Consider the following 17,541-nt stretch of genomic DNA (forward strand, 5'->3'; position numbering starts at 1 on the left):
CGCACGCACCTCCACAGTCATCCATGGCTTCTATTTAGCGCGTGTAGTGATGGTATTGGACACAGTGATGTCATCAATGCGCTTGCTGATGTAGCTGGTCACTGATGCTGTGTACTCCTCTAAGTTGGTAGAGTCGCCATCGGTTGCAACCTCCCTGAACATGTGCCAGTCAGTGTGCTCAAAGCAGTCTTGAAGAGCAGAGATGGCTCCTGCTGGCCAGGTTTTCACCTGCTCCTGAACTGGTCTGGAGCGCCTTACGAGCGGTCTGTATACTGGGATTAGCGTAACAGAGAATTCATTCAAAGCAACGAAACAGACTGCAAATTACTGAACGTAGGGATCTGAGACCCCTCCTGAGTGACATTTGGCCTGACGTTCAGAAGTAGATTATCACTGCACCAAGCCCATCCATCTTAGTGAAAGATGAAAAAGCCATGAAGTAGTGAATAGTAGGACTGCTAATGTATGCTCTAATGTTGTTGATGAAAATTGTTCTTACTGTAATTAAATAAAGAAGCAATATTATTTGTAGCTTTAAATAGATATGAATAATTTTTGCAATTATTTGTCATTGCTTTGAATTTGAAGTTCCTATTTTCTTTCTCTGCATCATAAGTCAGAGTTCTCTATATTTTTTATGTATTGGCCAGAAAGGGAGAGGGGATGCTGCAGATATGGTCTGGGATGCAAGGAGTCTCTAACCCAAAAAGTTCAGGAATCACTGATCTCTCTGTCTCTCCTATATGTGCCCTTATAGCACTGTGGTAGTACCAGTCTATATTAACAAAGTTAAAATCCCTTACTGTAACAACCCCATTATTCTTGCAACTTCTTGCAGTTGCCCTGTAAATTTATTCCTCCAAACCAATTGACTGAGAGTTAGTTATTTAAGTTGTCGGTCTTGTCTCTCCCTTATTACCACTCCCACATAGCTATCCAGGCCCTGAGTTTACTGGCTCTGCCTGTCAGATATATTTCAATGAAATAAAGGCAGTTTAATCCAACAGTCCCTTCATCTGCTGCCTCATTGAATTTTGCATCAACTTCCAGTCTCCCATCTACCTCACTGCTGCTTTGGGTCCCTCCTACCCACCAATCTAGTTTAACCTCTCCCTGGGAACATTAGAAGACACATAACATATTTGCCTTTATAAGTTGGGGCATAGAATATGACATTTGTGATGTCAAGCAATTTCAATACATTGGTTAAGCAGCACTTGGAGTATCATGTGCAGTTCTGGTCTCCACTCTATGGGTAGGATGTAATGGTGCTGGAGAGAGAGGAGAGGAGATTTTCCAGGCTATTGCCTGGAATGGAGGCCTTTAATTATGGGAGAAACTTGTAGGGTAGAATTGTTTTCCCTCCAGTGGAGGCTGGAGAGGTGACCTGATAGAGGTATATGTATAGTAGATAGTGAGAATCTTTTTCCATGTTAGAAAAGGAGATATTTGTTTAAAATGCAGGGAAGGAGATTTAAAAATTAGTAGATGGGGTTACAAAGGAGCTTTACAGGGAGTATTTTTTTTATATACAGTGTGATTGCTGTCTGGAACTCTCTGCCAGAAGAGGTGTGGAATTGTATGCATTCACTACATTTAAAAAGCAGTTAAACAGATTCTTAAATAGGCAAAGCCTTGAAGGATATAGACTTATTCAAATGCATATGCTTCTATGGGATTAGTATACGTGGCAATAAGGTGAGCATGGGAAGCCAAATAGCTGTTTTCTTTGCTGTATAATGTTGTGACTGTGCACATTCCACATAGATGGCATTAGATGCCAGGATTAAACACATGTCACTGGATCTATGAAAAGGCAGCAGTGCCCCTAGAAATAGATGCCTTGTTACACTCTCCAGTTAAATAGAACTGAGTACAAGAAGAGTTAATCCATTTGACTTCAAGCTACTCTTCTAAAGTCAATTTCTTTTTTAACATTGAACTTTTTTACTTCCAAAATGTTTTCAAGAAAGGATAGAAAACAATAGGAATTGTTCAGAATTTCCTAGTTGAACAGGGGCATTGAATGACTCCTTAGACATATATTTATTGTCTGTATCCTGTAATGCCTAGAGATTGCTAGAAAAAGATGTATTATGAGAATGGAAGATGATGAAATCAACTTGGAACCTTCTGGTTGTATTATCTTTCCAAATCGCTGTAGTGTTAAACGAACCACTTGATAAACTTACTTAAATAATTTGTCTTAACTTATGCAGGTTTAAAGTATCTGGATGCAACTCATAATGAACTGGAATGTGTCCCTCCAGAACTAGCAGGCATGGTTTCATTGGAACAGCTGTATTTGAGGCATAATAAGCTTCGCTACCTACCGGAGTTTCCATCTTGTAAATATCTGAAGGTACTTTGATAATACCAAGAAAAAGTTTCCATTTTTAATGCATCTTTTAAATTATCTCAATATTGCTTCTGCGTATTGGTGTTGTTAACCTATACTCCTTTAGATGTAGTTTCCCAATCTGTTTCAAAGCATCAAAACTGAGCTTTGACCTCTGATATAATTGCTGTTCTATTTTAAATATAACAAAAATAGAAATACATTTGCACTATTACAATATTCTAGAAACCATTTGAAGAGCAGTTGAAGATTTTGAGTGAATATGTAAACGTCACCTAACTGCTTGCTTGTAGGGGTGCCTCGGGGCGTCGGAGTTCAATTCCTGCATCTTCTGTAAGAAGTTTGTACTTCCTTCTCGTGGGTGCATGGATTTCTTTCAAGTGCACCTGTTTCCTCCCATAGTCCAAAGATGTACTAGTTAGCAGTTTAATTGGTCGTTGCACGTTGTCTTGTGATTAGACTAGGGTTAAATAGGTGGGTTGCTGGGTGGTGGAATTTAACAGGCCAGAAGAGGCTGTTCTCTAAATAAATAAACAAATAATTTGGAATTACCTATTTTATTTCCTGTGTTTGCGGCCTTTAATTCCTATAAATGGCATCTGTATTTCTATATTTGAAAAATACAATCTAAGAAATGGAATGTAATATTTTCAGGAGCAAAAGTTTATGATTTGTACGTTGCCTGCTGCTCATGTATGAATGACATTTTAAAAGGTGGTTGAAAATAATACCTGAAACAATTGAAAAGAAATGTAAATCACTATCTTGAATTTGATATTCTTTTAAAGTAGTTACAATTGTACTATTGCATCTGCACTTCAGGAACTGTATGTTGGAAATAACCAGATTGAGTATTTGGGGCCAGACCACCTGAGACCTTTAAGTGCTATCAGTACATTGGAGCTCCGTGACAACAAACTGAAATCATTGCCAGATGAAATTCTTCTGCTTCAAGGCCTAGAGCGACTGGACCTCACAAATAATGATATTAGCAGGTACATACAGCAACTACATGATCCTCTTATTTTTATGAATGAGAAATAGTATAGTTCATCTGAAATAATACAAATGCTTCTAATTAGGGTATGGCTGCATTGTTTAGAATGAACTGTATACAGTAAAATTGCCACGCTACTAAACAGCATGTAGGCTGTTACTGGTTACATGCAACTCTGAGCTGTTGTGTAATTTTCCAAAAAGGACTGTTGGACTTGAGCAAATATTTCACTGATAGCACTGAAGTGTGGATTAATCTGGATTCTATGCAATGCAATGATTCAAAGTGGTATGGGGAGGAATGATGTTATGGGATGTAATAAATTAATACTCTGTATTGTCTTTCTTGGCATTTGGGTTTGAAGGTAACCCTGTGTTGAAATTTAGAGGACTAACACTAACTTAACTACTATCATAGTTTATCACATAAAATAAACTGAATACATGATGTAAAAATACTAGTGAGACAAATGTAAAATCTGTACTCTGGTACAAAGGAATGTCTTAAAGTCTATGTTACAGTGTTCTCAATTCTCCAGCTTCAACACTCTCAGTTAAACATAACTGTGTGTTGCTGTGCTGGAGACCTGGTGTGAGCCCCTCACTCCACTAGCGATCCAAGCAAAAGAATTATCCCTGACGCAATGAGGAGAGGCTACCCATGAGCGTCAGTATGAGGTGTGCTGGGGCAAACAGTTCAGCTGTTTAGCACTAAGATGTGGGATTTGGGCTGCAATATGGCAAGTGCAATGTTAATGGCCATTGTTGCAAACTGATAGTGACAGACTACAGGATGTGGGCAGTCTCATTGACTTCTATAGGAAAAGATGGAAGCTACCATCAACCTCTTTTTTTTTGGCCCTGTGAACATCACTGACATAGAATATGGAGCAGTGTACATAACATAGAGCCCTTCAGCCCATGATGCTGTGTTAACTAATCAAACTATTAACTAAATGTCTAACTAAACTAATCCCGTCTGTCTGTGGGAATAAAAGTATCCTTTTCTGGTTGGCTGCCAGTGACTAGTGTTGTTCCACAGAGGTCGGTGTCAGGACCGCTTCTTTTTACGCTGTATAGCAATGATTTAGATGATGGAATAGTTGGCTTTGTTGCCAAGTTTACATATGATACAAAGATTGGTTGAGGGGCAGGTAGTATTGAGGAAATAGGTAGGAGAATGGGCAAGAAAGTGACAAATGAAATACAGTGTTGGAAAATATATGGTGATGCACTTTGGTAGTAGAAATAAATGTGCAGACTATTTTCTAAATGGGGAGAAAATCCAAAAATCTGAGATGCAAAGAGACTTTATAAAGCACTGATGATGCCTCACCTGGAGTATTGTGAATGGTGTTGAATTGAATTGACTTTATTATTTATATCCTTCATATACATGAGGAGCAAAAATCTTTATGTTTCGTCTGTCTAAATGTGCAAGGTGCAATTTGTAGTAATTTATATTAAATAGTATGTACAACAGGACAGTCAATACAACATAGAAATACAATTGTATCAGCATGAATTAATTAGTCTGATGGCCTGGTGGAAGAAGCTGTCCCAGAGCCTGTTGGTCCTGGCTTTTATGCTGTGATACCGTTTCCTGGATGGTAGCAGCTGGAACAGTTTGCGGTTGGGGTGACTCGGGTCCCCAATGATCATTTGGACCTTTTTTACACACCTGTCTTTGTAAATGTCCTGAATAGTGGGAAGTTCACATCTACAGATGTACTGGGCTGTCTGCACCACTCTCTGCAGAGTCCTGCGATTGAGGGAAGTACAGTTCCCATGCCAGGTAATGATGCAGTCAGACAGGATACTCTTAATCGTGCCCCTGTAGAAAGTTCTTAGGATTTTGGGGCCCATACCAAACGTCTTCAACTACCTCAGGTGAAAGAGAAGCTGTTGTACCTTTTTCACCATACAGCCACTATGTACAGACCACGTGAGAGCCTCTGTGATATGTATGCTGAGGAAATTAAAGCTGTTCACCCTCTCTACTCCAATCCATTGATGTCAAAAGGGGTTCGCCTGTCTCTCTTTCTCCTGTAATCCACAACCAACTCCTTTGTTTTAGCAACACTGAGGGAGAGGTTGTTTTCTTGACACCACTGTGTCAGGGTGATGATTTCCTCTCTAGGCTGCCTCATTATTATTTGAGATTAGACCAATCAGTGTAGTGTCGATGGCAAATTTAATTAGCCAATTGGAGCTGTGGTTGCAACTCAGTCATGGGTATACACAGAGTAAAGGAGTGGGCCCTGAGGGGCACCTGTGTTGAGGGTCAGAGGAGCAGAGGTGAGGGAGCCTACTCTTATCACCTGTCGGTAATCTGACAGGAAGTCCAGGATCCAGCTACACAAGGCAGGATTAAGGCCAAGGTCTCTGAGCTCCTTGTCGAGCCTGGATAGGATTACGGTGTTGAATGCTGAGCTGTAGTCCAAGAACAGCGTTCTCACATAAGCATCCTTCTTCTCCAGATGTGAAAGAACAGTGTGTAGAGCTGTGGCTATTGCGTCATCTGTTGATCGGTTGTGTCGGTGGGCAAATTGTAGGGGTCCAGTGTGGGTGGTAGCATGCTGAGGATGTAGTCCTTGACCAGCCTCTCAAAGCATTTGCTCATTCTTGAGGTGTGTGCAACAGGATGCCAGTCATTCTGACATGTTATTTTGGTCTTTTAAGGTACAGGAACTGTGTTGGCTATTTTGAAGCGGAAGGGCACTCTGTACTGGGAGAGGGAGAGATCCTCATCTAAGAAAAGATGTGTTGGCATTGGTTCACAAGGATGATTCCATAAGATATAGGAACAGAATTAGGCCATTTGGCCCATCGAGTCTACTCCGTTGTTTCATCATGGTTGATCCAGTTTTTCTCTTAGCCCCAATCTCCTGTCCCATGTCCCTTCATGCCCTGACCAATCAAATTTCTATCAACCTCTGCTTTAAATATACAAAAATACTTGGCCTCCACAGCTGCTTATGGCAAAGAATTCCACATATTTATTATTCTCTAGCTAAAGAAGTTCTTTCTCATCTGCGCTCTAAAAGGATACCCCTATGTTCTGCGGCTCCGTCCTCTGGTCTTAGACTCTCCTACCATAGGAAACATCCTCTCCACATCCACTCTATCAAGGCTTTTCACCATTTGATAGGTTTCAGTGAGGTCCCCCCTCATTCTTCTGAATTCTAGTGAATACAGCCCCAGAGCCATCAAACCCTCTTCATATGACAACCCATTCCATCCTGGAATAATTTTTGTGAACCTCCTTTGAACACTCTCCAGTTTCAGCACATCCTTTCTAAGATAAGGGCCCAAAGCTGTTCACAATACACTGAGTGAGGTCTCATCAGTGCTTTATAAAGTATCAACATTACATCCTTGCTTTATATTCTAGTCCTTTCAAAATGAATGCTAACATCACACTTGCCTTTTCTTACCACAGACTCAACCTGCAAATTAACCTTTAGGGAAATCCTGCACAAGGACTCCCATGACCCTTTGTACCTCTTTTTTTTGTATGTTCTCTCCATTTAGAAAATGATCATCCTTTTCATTACTTCCATCAAAGTACATGACCTTAGACTTCCCAACACCAGTTGAAAGGGTAATCATATGAGGAATGTTTGATGGCTCTGGGTCTGTATTTACTTGAATTTAGAAGGATGAGGGGGGATCCCATTGAAACCTTTCAAATGTTGAAAGGCCTAAACAGAGTAGATGTGGAAGGAATGTTTCCCATGGTGGGGGTGTCCAGGACAAGAGGGCACAGCATCAGTATAGAGGGGTGTCCATTTAAAACAGATGTGGAGAAATATTTTTAACCAGAGCGTGGTGAATTTGTGGAATTTGTTACCGCAGGCAGTTGTGGAGGCCAGGTCATCGGGTGTATTTAAGGCAGTTCTTGGATTGGGCACGGCATCAAAGGTTACAGGGAGTGGGGCTGAGCAGGGGGAAAAAAGGATGAGCCATGATTGAATGGCGGAGTAGATTTGATGGCCAAATGACCTATTTCTGCTCCTATGTCTTATGGTCATATAATCTACACAATGTCCATATCCCTCCATTCTCTGCACTCTCATGTGCCAATCTCAGAGCTTCTTAAATACCTCTGTCATATTTGCCTCCACTACCATGTCAATGCATTCCAGACGCCCACCACTCTACGTAAGAAGTAATGGCCTGCATATGGCCTTTGAACTTAATGTCAGTCACATGCTCTCTTGTATTACACATTTTGACCCTGAGGAAACATAATAGACAAGTTTCTGGGCTGGAGTGAATTGTGCCACCCTCCCCAAAAGAAGTGAAGAAAGGAGACACAAGAGTGTACAGGTAATGGAATTCTGCAAATTGAGCTGATGGGAGGAATTCAGCAGTGTAGGCACCATCTGTGATGGATAGCTGGTGTTTGCAGTCAAATCCCTTCATTTGGATTGGAAGAAAGGCTAAGGATGAGTCTATAGAATTGGGTTTCTGTCAGAGTCTGCCAGTCCCAATAATGTTCTACATTCATGGTGTTGGCTAGAGTAGAGCCCTGAGATCCTGACTCTGCTGAGTGGCTGTATTGTTTTCTCGACATAGCCTGGGTGATCTATTGTACAGCAACAGTAGTGGAGGGCACTGATTCATGGCAGGTTCCTGGCACAGCAGTGGGATGAGTAGGGGTTTGTAACAAAGCAATGCTGTCAGTAACACATCTCTATAATACCTTTTTCTGGATGCTAAGTGAATTATCAGGGTATGTAGTTAGGAATCCACAACATGACACACAGCATGCTGCACCGTTTCTGTATTTAAGCCAGAAATTTAATTTATGGACATGTAAATAACATAGTGGCAAGAGATGATCTAGAGGAATCTATGACAAGAGATTCATCTACCACCACCCAAAAGATTTTCTACCATCTATAAAAATAAATCCAGAGCGTGTTGGAATACTATCCACTTGATTGGGTAAGTGCAGTTGCAACAATTCTCGGGTAGCTTGATGACATCAAGTTTGTTTGATTAACACTCCATCCATCATCTAAGCATTCATTCCATCCTACTGCTGCTCATAGTGGCTACAGTGTATTCTGCAGTTACTCATTTGGACAATCCCAAAACCTATTGCCTCCTTTACAAGGTTAAAGATAGAAGGTAACGCCCCACTTGTGGGTTCCTTTCTGAGGCACATACCTTCCTAACTTGGAAGTATACCATTAGTCCTTTGTGCCTGGATATAAATCCTGGAACTCCCTACTATCAGCATGGTGTGAGTACTTTCACCAAGAAGAACCAAAACTGAAATTATGGGAAGAGGGGAGCCCAACACCTTTGGATTGATCCTGAGAGTCCAAAACCCAGCAGTGCATCATGACCCATGGAAACCAATACTGACTTCCTTTTGAGTCTGGGAGCATCATGCTGTCAGCATTTCAATTTTTTATCACAATAATTGCTTGTGTTCATAGTGATTAATTGATAATGAACCATTAACTAATTGATACCCTATCTTTAGAAGAGTCCATGGAACATCATTTATTATTTTGAGTCTTTCTCTTATCTTCTAGCACATTAATCTGAAGAATGAAGTTGAATACTTATTTTACATTTATACTAATTTTACCTATTAATGTTAAAGCTACATTCTATTATTAACATTTTCTTCTTTACACGTTTTCCATTGTGTATGAAAAATAGCATTTTTATCCTCCATGACTATAATAGTGGTTACTGAATAAGCAAATGTGATCTATTTATTTACATTTATTTAAAAATCCCATGAAGAGTTGGGATGTAACATTTGCTGGCCTACCTCTTGTTCATTTATGAATTGCTCTTTGACATACAGCTTGCCGTATGAGCTGGGGAATCTTCCGAAGTTGAAGTCTCTGTTGCTGGAGGGCAATCCACTGCGTTCTATTCGCAGAGACATTATTAATGTGAGTATACTTTACCATGTGTTCTTTTTAATAATTAGATTTAACAGCAGCAGGTTGCTTTTAACCTTACAAGAAAGGTTTTTTAAATGATTTAGTAGTTAAATGGCGTTTTAATGAGTGGTGATCATTTTGAGAGCAAAGTTTATATAAACACTGAAAGTGATTTAGTTCATTCTGCAACCTCGATCTTTAATTCGAATAAAGCAAACCATGAAAGTGAGCTGAGTAGGTTAGTTCTCGTAGATTGTGAAATCATCCTGAAAGCTGTGACGATAACGTTAACAAAAATTAATATGTTGTTAATAACTAACATGTATTCCTTTTAAGTTTTAAAAAAGACAGGAAAGGTTGTTCAGCTATAACTAGCAAGACAAATCATAATATTAGATCAAAGATAAAGGCTCAACTACAGGACGAGAGTCTAATGGGATATAAACTATATGCCTGAAAATTTCAGACTTTGGCAGATGATTTGTGCAATGATGGGAAAAGGAAAAATTGAATATGAAGTTGGATATTGAGCAACATTTGAAAAATAGGATCTTAAAAACCTTTGCTGATATGTAAACAGTTAAAATTAACATGCGATCCCTTACAGACTGAGAAAGGAAAAATCATACCAGGAAATGAGGAAACAGCAGAGAAGTTAAACAAATACTTTGTTCTGTCTTCCTGGAAGTTGAGGTAAAAACCTCCCAGAAATCATGGAGGATTACAGATCTAAAGAAAATGGAAGCTCAGAGAAATTACAAGTAGTAATAACTACTCTTAATTAATGGGACTGAAATGCAATTGATCCACAGGCCCGATCACCAGCATGCTAGGATTTTTGATCGTGCTGCTTGTGGAGAAGGTATGTAGAAGTCGAATCCGGATAAAGTCACTCAGAGACTGTATAAGTACAAACTCTTTATTCAAAGCACCTGGGGCTTATTCAGTTAGTTGCTCAAACAGGAACAGTGTGTCTGTGACCGTTCCTGCCCAATTCACCAACTAACTAACAATTCCCCTTACAACAGAGATATATTTGTTCAGATACCTCCCACACAAGACAGGCTGGAGTCAAAGTTATCCACTGCATGACAGCCCCAAAAGACAAATTACAAACTAGGCATTATGGTCAGAACATACACAAACAGGCTGGAGTGGTCTTATCTCTACGTATGAGTGCACAAGGAGATAAGCATCCTGAAACCCCAGCTAGCTACCTTCAAGAAGAAATATGGTTCAGCATGGCTTAGCAGATCTGTTGAACATCAGCCGTTTCTTTCAGAAAAACAGGCTGCTACCGTTTATCAGGTGGATAACCCTGATTACATAGATTCCAGAGTAATTCTCAGCAATTGGAATGTAGCAAATCTTATGATTTAAGGAAGGAAAAGGGGGACAAAAAAAAAAGGAACAGTAGCTTGTTTGCAGTGGACAAATTATCAGAACCTACCCGTACTACTAGGGAAAGATACATCAATATTTGTTTAGAAAGGTACATGGATGGGAGGGCGATAGTCCGGGTGCAGGTCAATGAAACTGGGCAGTTTAAATGGTTCAGCACAGAATAGGTGGGACAAAGGGCCTGTTTTTATGCTGTAGTTTCCTATGACTGTCATTGTACTTAGAAAGCAATAAAAGGATTTGGATATAGTTAGTGTGAACTTATGAGAAAATAACCATGGTGGCAAGTATTTTCGACGCTTTTGCATTTATAACCATATGATATGATATGGGCAAACCAATTGTGATTTCCTAGAATTTTCAAAAAACATTTTGATAAAGTTCCATGTTGGGGATTATTAAATAAAACTGGTTAATGGACAGAAAGCAAAGTGCTAAAATGGTCATATTCAGGCAGTGATCAGTGTTACTGATGCATGGGATTGGTACTGTAGCTCCAACTCTTGAGAATCAACGTCAGTGATTTTAATCAGGGGACAAAGTGATATTCAGGTTTGCTGAAGACACTAAGCAAATGGCAGTGTGGACTGAAAATGATGTAGAGACTTTAGAAAGATATAGATAGGCTATGTGACTAAGAAAGACATGACAGATGGATATTATGTGGAAAAGTGTGATTATCCAGTTCGGAAAAAATAGTTTTTTTTAAATGATAACTGATCAAACTTCCCGGTATTCAAAAGGACCTGGTTGTCCTGGTCCACTAAAATCTAACAAGTATGTTCAGCAAGCTGTTTAGAAGGAAAACAGTATGTTATGTTTTATTGCAAAGTGATTTGAATGCCTAAGATGTCATTCTGCAATTATATACAATAGAGCCCTAGTGAGACCTGAAGTGTTAATGTTCAGGACTGATCTTCTTACCTATGTAGAAGAAAGGAAGATGATTTCATTTAAACATGAAAATTCCTTGGCTGGATGGTAAGGAGTTGTTTTTATCCTGGGTAGTTTGTTGAGATGTAGGGATCATAGCCTCAAAATTAATGAAAAGAAATATCTTCACCCAGAGGTTGGTTAATCTTTTGAATTTGCTATCCAAGAGTTTTGTGGAGGCTCATTGCTATGTATTCAAGACATTAATTTTTATATAGTAATGTTTTCAAGGGATGTGGGATAAGCATAGGAAAGCAGTGCTGAGGTGAAAGATCAGATGTGATTTTCAAAATCAGAATCAGGTTTACCATCACTGGCATAAGTTGTGAAATTAGTTGCTTTGTGATAGCAGAACATCGCAATATATAATAATGAAAAAGCTACAGATTACAGTAACCAATATATTTTTAAAAATTAAATAATGCCAGTGCAAGAAGAGAACAAAAAAAAAGAAAAACAAAGTATTGAGATAATGGACGTGGGCTCATTGTCCATTCAAAAATCTGATGGCAGAGGGGAAGAAGTTGTTCCTGAAACATTGAGTATGTGTCTTCAGGCTCCTGGACCATCTCCTTGATAATAGCATGAGAAGAGGGCATGTCTTGGGTGATGGGGTCCTTAATGATGGATGCTGCCTTTTTGAGGCATCGTTTTTGAAGTTATCCTCGATGCTGGGATAATTAGTGCCTACAATGGAGCTGGTTAAAGCAACACACACAAGATGTTGGAGAAACTCAGCAGGCCAGGCAGCAACTATGGAAAAGAGTACAGTTGCCATTTTGGGCCGAGATATCGACTGCACTCATTTCCATGGATGCTGTCTGGCCTGCTGAATTCCTCCAGCATTTTGTGTGTGCTGCTTGGATTTGCAGTATCTGCAGACTTTCTCTTGTTTGTGAATGGAGCTGGTTCAGTTTGTTATTTTGTGCAGCTGTTTTCAAACCTGTGCAGTCAACTCTCTGTACCAAAATGCACCAGTTAAGAATGCTCTCCGTGGTAGATCTGTAGAAATTTGTGCGAGTCTTTGGTGTCATAACCAGTCTCCTCAAACTCCTAATAAAATATAATGGCTGTCGTGCCTTCTTTTTGTAACTGCCCCGATATGTTGGGCCCAAGATTGATCCTCAGAGATGTTGATACCCAGGAACTTAAAACTACTCACCCTTTTCACTGCTGATCACTCATTGAGGACTGATGTGTGTTCCCTAGATTTCCCCTTCCTGAAGTCCACAATTAATTCCTTGGTCTTACTGATGTTGCGTGCAACACCACTCAGTTGATTTATCTCACTCCGGTACACCACCTTATCATCATCTGAAATTCTGCCATTAGTAGTTGTCTCATCGTCATATTTAATAATTGCATTTGAAATGTGTCCAGCCACACATTTGTGGGTGTAGAGAGTAGAGCAGTCGGCTAAGCATGCATCCTTAAGGTGCACTAGTATTGATTGTCAGCGAGGAAGAGATGTTATTTCCATTCTGCACTCACTGTGGTCTTTTAATGGGGGAGTCAAGGATCCAGTTACGGATTGAGGTATAGACACCCATTTTGGAGTTGTTGATTAGTACTGAGGGCATGATGGTGTTGAACACTGAGCTGTAATCAGTGAAGGTAAAGCAGGCATGAGGCTGGATGTCTCAGCCTACACATATTTTGATCATATTTTGCTGTTTATTTCAAGCCAGTCATCTTTTCCTTCAGTGATTCCACAATGTGCATAGCAAAATACTTAATAGCTATTCACTAGAAATCTTGGGCATAACTTCATTCTGCAGCAATATGCCCACAATGGAACAAACAAATGTTACAATATGCAGCCAACATACAGATATATACAATGGTGCTAGAAAGTTTGTGAACTCTGTCGAATTTTCTCTATTTTTGCACAAATATGACCTAAAATATGATTTGATCTTCATGTAAGTCCTAAAACTAGCTAAAGAGAACTCAAGTAAATAACACAAAAACTTCATACTTGTTCATATATTTATTGCGAAAAATGATCTAATATTAGATGTATTTGTTGGAAAAGTATATGAACCTCTGGGTAATGCCTTCTACAAAAGCTATTTGGAGTCAGGTGTTCAGTCAATGAGATGAGATTGGAGGTGTGGATTGTAGTGGTGCCCCACCCTATAAAAAAATTCACAAAGTGAGGTTATTGACAGAGGCTGCTCTTCCCAAGGAAGATCTGTTTATGTGCACCATACCTCGATCAAAACATCTTTCAGAAGACCTTAGAAGAAGATTTGTAGAGATGCGCGTAGCTGGAAAAGGCTACAAAAGCATTTCAGAAGACCTACGTGTTCATTTGTAGAGAAATTGTCTACAAATGGAGGAAACTCAGTACTGTTGCTACTCTCCCTAGGAGCGGGCATCCTGCAAAGATCACACCAAGAACACAACATGCAATGCTGAAGGAGGTGAAAAAGAGCCCAAGGCTAACAGCAAAGGACCTACAGAAATCTCCAGAACTTGCTAAAGTCTCTGTTCATGTGTCCACTATAAGAAAAGCACTGAACAAGAATGGTGCTTGAGGAATGATACCATGGAAGAAATCACTGATCTTAAAAAAAAAAGCATTGCTGCACATCTCAAGTTCGCAAAAGACCACCTGGATGTTCTACAATGCTTCTGGGACATTGTTCAATGGACAGACGAGACAAAAGTTGAACTTCTTGGCAGAAATCCACATTGCTATGTTAGGAGGGAAAAGGCCACTGCACACCAACACCAAAACCTCACCCCAACTGTGAAGCATGGTGGAAGGAGCATCAATGTTTGGGGCTGCTTTGCTGCCTTGGGGCCTGGACAGCTTGCAATCGTTGAGAGAACAATGAATTCAAAATTGTATCAAGACATGTTACAAGAGAATGTCAGGGTAGCAGTCCATTATCTGAAGGTTAATAGAATTTGGATAATGCAACAAGACAATGATCCGAGAGACAAGAATAAATCAACAGCAGAATGGTTTAAAAAGAAGAAGATTTGTGTTTTGGAATGGCAGTCAAAATCCTGACCTTAATCCTATAGAAATGTTGTGGAAAGACCTGAAGGAAACAGCTCATGCAAGGAAGCCCACCAACATCCCTGAGTTGAAGCAGTTTTGTAAGGAGGAATGGCCTGAAATTCCTCCAAGCCAATGTGAAGGACTGATTAACAGTTATCAGAAATGCTTGATTGAAGTTATTGCTGTACAAGTGGGTCACACCAGTTACTGAAAGCAAAGGTTCACATATTTTTCCAACAAATACATGTAATAATGGATTATTTTTCTCTCCAAATAAATGAACAAGTATAATGGCCTTTTGTGTTAATTTATTTAATTGGGTTGTCTTTATTTAGTTTCAGGACTTGCGTGAAGATCTGATCACATTTTAGGTCATATTTATGCAGCAGTAGAGAAAATTCTACAGGGTTCACAAACTTTCTAGCACGAGTGTAGACTGATCATTTCCAGAAAAACTTTGTCATAATATCTAATGGTGATAAAGTATTGCTGAGGCTTTGTAACAAGCCTCAATTGCAGTTGATTTTAAAAAGTTCAAAGACCAACAACAGGAAGAAAAGTATCATGTTTTGTTTTGAAAAAGAAAGCTACTTTGCTTTTAATAAAGCTGAACATCTTTTTAGTGATTGTTCCCTGGCTATTGCTCATGCTGTTGCAATGGATGAATAAGTACCCTTAAAATATATATTAAAAATAAATAATATTTGGTCATGCTGATTAGCTTATTGACTTAATACACATGATCATCCTCCGGTCAGTGCAAGTACTTCTAATGTTCCGTGCGTAATACGTATTTTGGAGTAGTGGGGTTTGGGGAGTCCACAATTTAAAAAATTTATCCCTGTCACCTTGTCTCTTCCTCAGCATAGTAGTTAGTTTGCAGTGATTTGACTTGCATGCAGCCCATGGTATTTTGATACCTTTTCTAATTATGGTTCATTTTACTTACTAACTTCCTCCAAGTTTAGTTGGCATTTGTTAAAGAGAAACTAACAAATTAACAAACAGTTTCTTCACTGACTTTTGTTTAAAAATGTATTTTATTTACAGAGAGGAACACAAGAACTTCTCAAATACTTGAGGAGTAGAATTGAAGGTACAAAATCAACTTATTTTTTACTCAAATAGCTACCTTTGTAATATACAAAGATTTGTGTGAATTTATTGAAAATGAATACATTTTCCTGAGATGGCACCAGGGACTTCTGTATGTTTAAGTAGCTTTAATTTTGTGGAATAATTCATTTCTTAGCTATTTTGATTGTCATCAGGTTTCTTTATGGTCTTCACAAAAGATATAACAACAGATATAAATATCCTCAGAAAAATAAAACAATGAGTTTTATGGTGAGGGTTTGCAGTCTATCGTTTATTTGATGAGTTCCTAATACTTACATGAAAATGTGTTTAGTAGATGATTAGTGTTTCTCCAGAGTGGGAAGATCCAAGGGGCGTTGCCTTGAACTCCTTACCAGTCACAAGTGAAAACATCCCAGATTCTTTGCCCAACAAATAGACGATAAGGATGTCGTATGTGAGAAGAAAATAACTTGAAAAAGGTTCAGAGACAATAGAAAAAATTAAATTTCATGCATAGTTTATTAATTTGGTAAATTTCCAAAAAATGACTAATGTCAGTTGCAGTTTAATTAACTGAGCAGCTATTAGCTTGTGTTGCTCTGGATATTCTCCTGGGTACATTGGAGGTTATCACTATAATACACAAGATGCACATTTTGCATTTAGAGGTGTGCCTACATTTCCATTGTCTGTGGCATAATTTAAGGGTGTTACTATATATTCCTTTTCTGAATTGAACTGTATAATCATACAAAATATCTCCAGACACCCTCCAAATTTCATCTCCAACTAGCATGTGATAGTGAATCGCATGGACAAATATATATTCTTACAGGTGAGCCACTGATTAGTGGGATATGGCAAATTATCCCAAAGCACCCTATGCTGAGGTCCACAGATATCCAGCATATTGATTAACAACCTGGATGAAGGAATAAAGTCTATATATCCTTGTTTGCAGCTTACTATTATACTTAATGACATGGTGTTAGATGGAACCAGAAGACAATAAAGGGATAACATTTAGTTATTGGAGAAAACTCTAGCAGATGAAGCTCGGTGAGAATAAATCAAAATATTTTCTATAGGGAGACCAGGAGTTCAGGAGCAATGGGATTTAACCTTTCACGTGCAGAATATGTTAGATGCTCACATGTATACAAAAATTATGAAAAATTATAATTGGAATATTGTTCTTTATTGCAAAGTAGATGGTAGAAAATAAAGAAATATGGCAGTTATGACATTGTAGGCCTCACTGAATCGTGGTTGAAGGAAGATTATAGCTGGAAGCTTAACGTCTAAAGATTCACCTTGTGTCGAAAGGACAGGCAGGTAGGCAGAGGAGGTGGGGTGGTTCTGTTGGTGAAAAATGAAATCAAGTCCTTAGAAAGAGGTGACATAGGATAGGAAGCTGTAGAATCATCATGGAGAGAGCTAAGGAACTGCAAGGGTAAAAAGACCCCGATGGGAGTTGTATACAGACCTCCAAACAGTAGCAACGATATAGTCTACAAGTTACAATGGGAGATAGAAAATGCATGTCAAAACGGCAATGTTACGATAGTCATGGGGGATTTCAGTATGCATGTAGATGGGAAAATCAGGTCAGTCTGGATCCCAGGAGGGGGAATGCTGCTAACTTTAGAGCAGTAATTTGCATCAGTCTTCACTGTGGAATACACTACCAGTATGGCGGAAGTTCAGGACTGTCGGGGGCAATAGTAAGTGAAGTTGCTGTGACTAGGGAGAACGTTTTTGGGAAACTGAAGGTAGATACGTGACCTGGACCAGATGGTGTACACCCCAGAATTCAGAAAGAGGAGGCTGAAGAGATGTGCAGC

At 39.2% G+C, this 17,541-nt stretch overlaps 1 protein-coding gene across 1 annotated transcript in view; it reads left to right on the plus strand.

Annotated features, from left to right (window-relative positions):
- lrrc40 (leucine rich repeat containing 40) overlaps window positions 1-17,541 on the plus strand; it is a 78,605-nt gene that overhangs the window by 34,223 nt on the left and 26,841 nt on the right. The window contains exons 6-9 of the mRNA XM_073063141.1: window positions 2,220-2,362; window positions 3,182-3,354; window positions 9,189-9,279; window positions 15,668-15,713. Of these exons, the coding sequence (XP_072919242.1) occupies window positions 2,220-2,362; window positions 3,182-3,354; window positions 9,189-9,279; window positions 15,668-15,713 (453 nt within the window). The remainder of the gene's footprint in view (window positions 1-2,219; window positions 2,363-3,181; window positions 3,355-9,188; window positions 9,280-15,667; window positions 15,714-17,541) is intronic.

The sequence above is a fragment of the Hemitrygon akajei genome, chromosome 12 (genome assembly GCF_048418815.1).
Source record: "Hemitrygon akajei chromosome 12, sHemAka1.3, whole genome shotgun sequence".
In the NCBI taxonomy this organism is placed as follows: Eukaryota; Metazoa; Chordata; class Chondrichthyes; order Myliobatiformes; family Dasyatidae; genus Hemitrygon; species Hemitrygon akajei.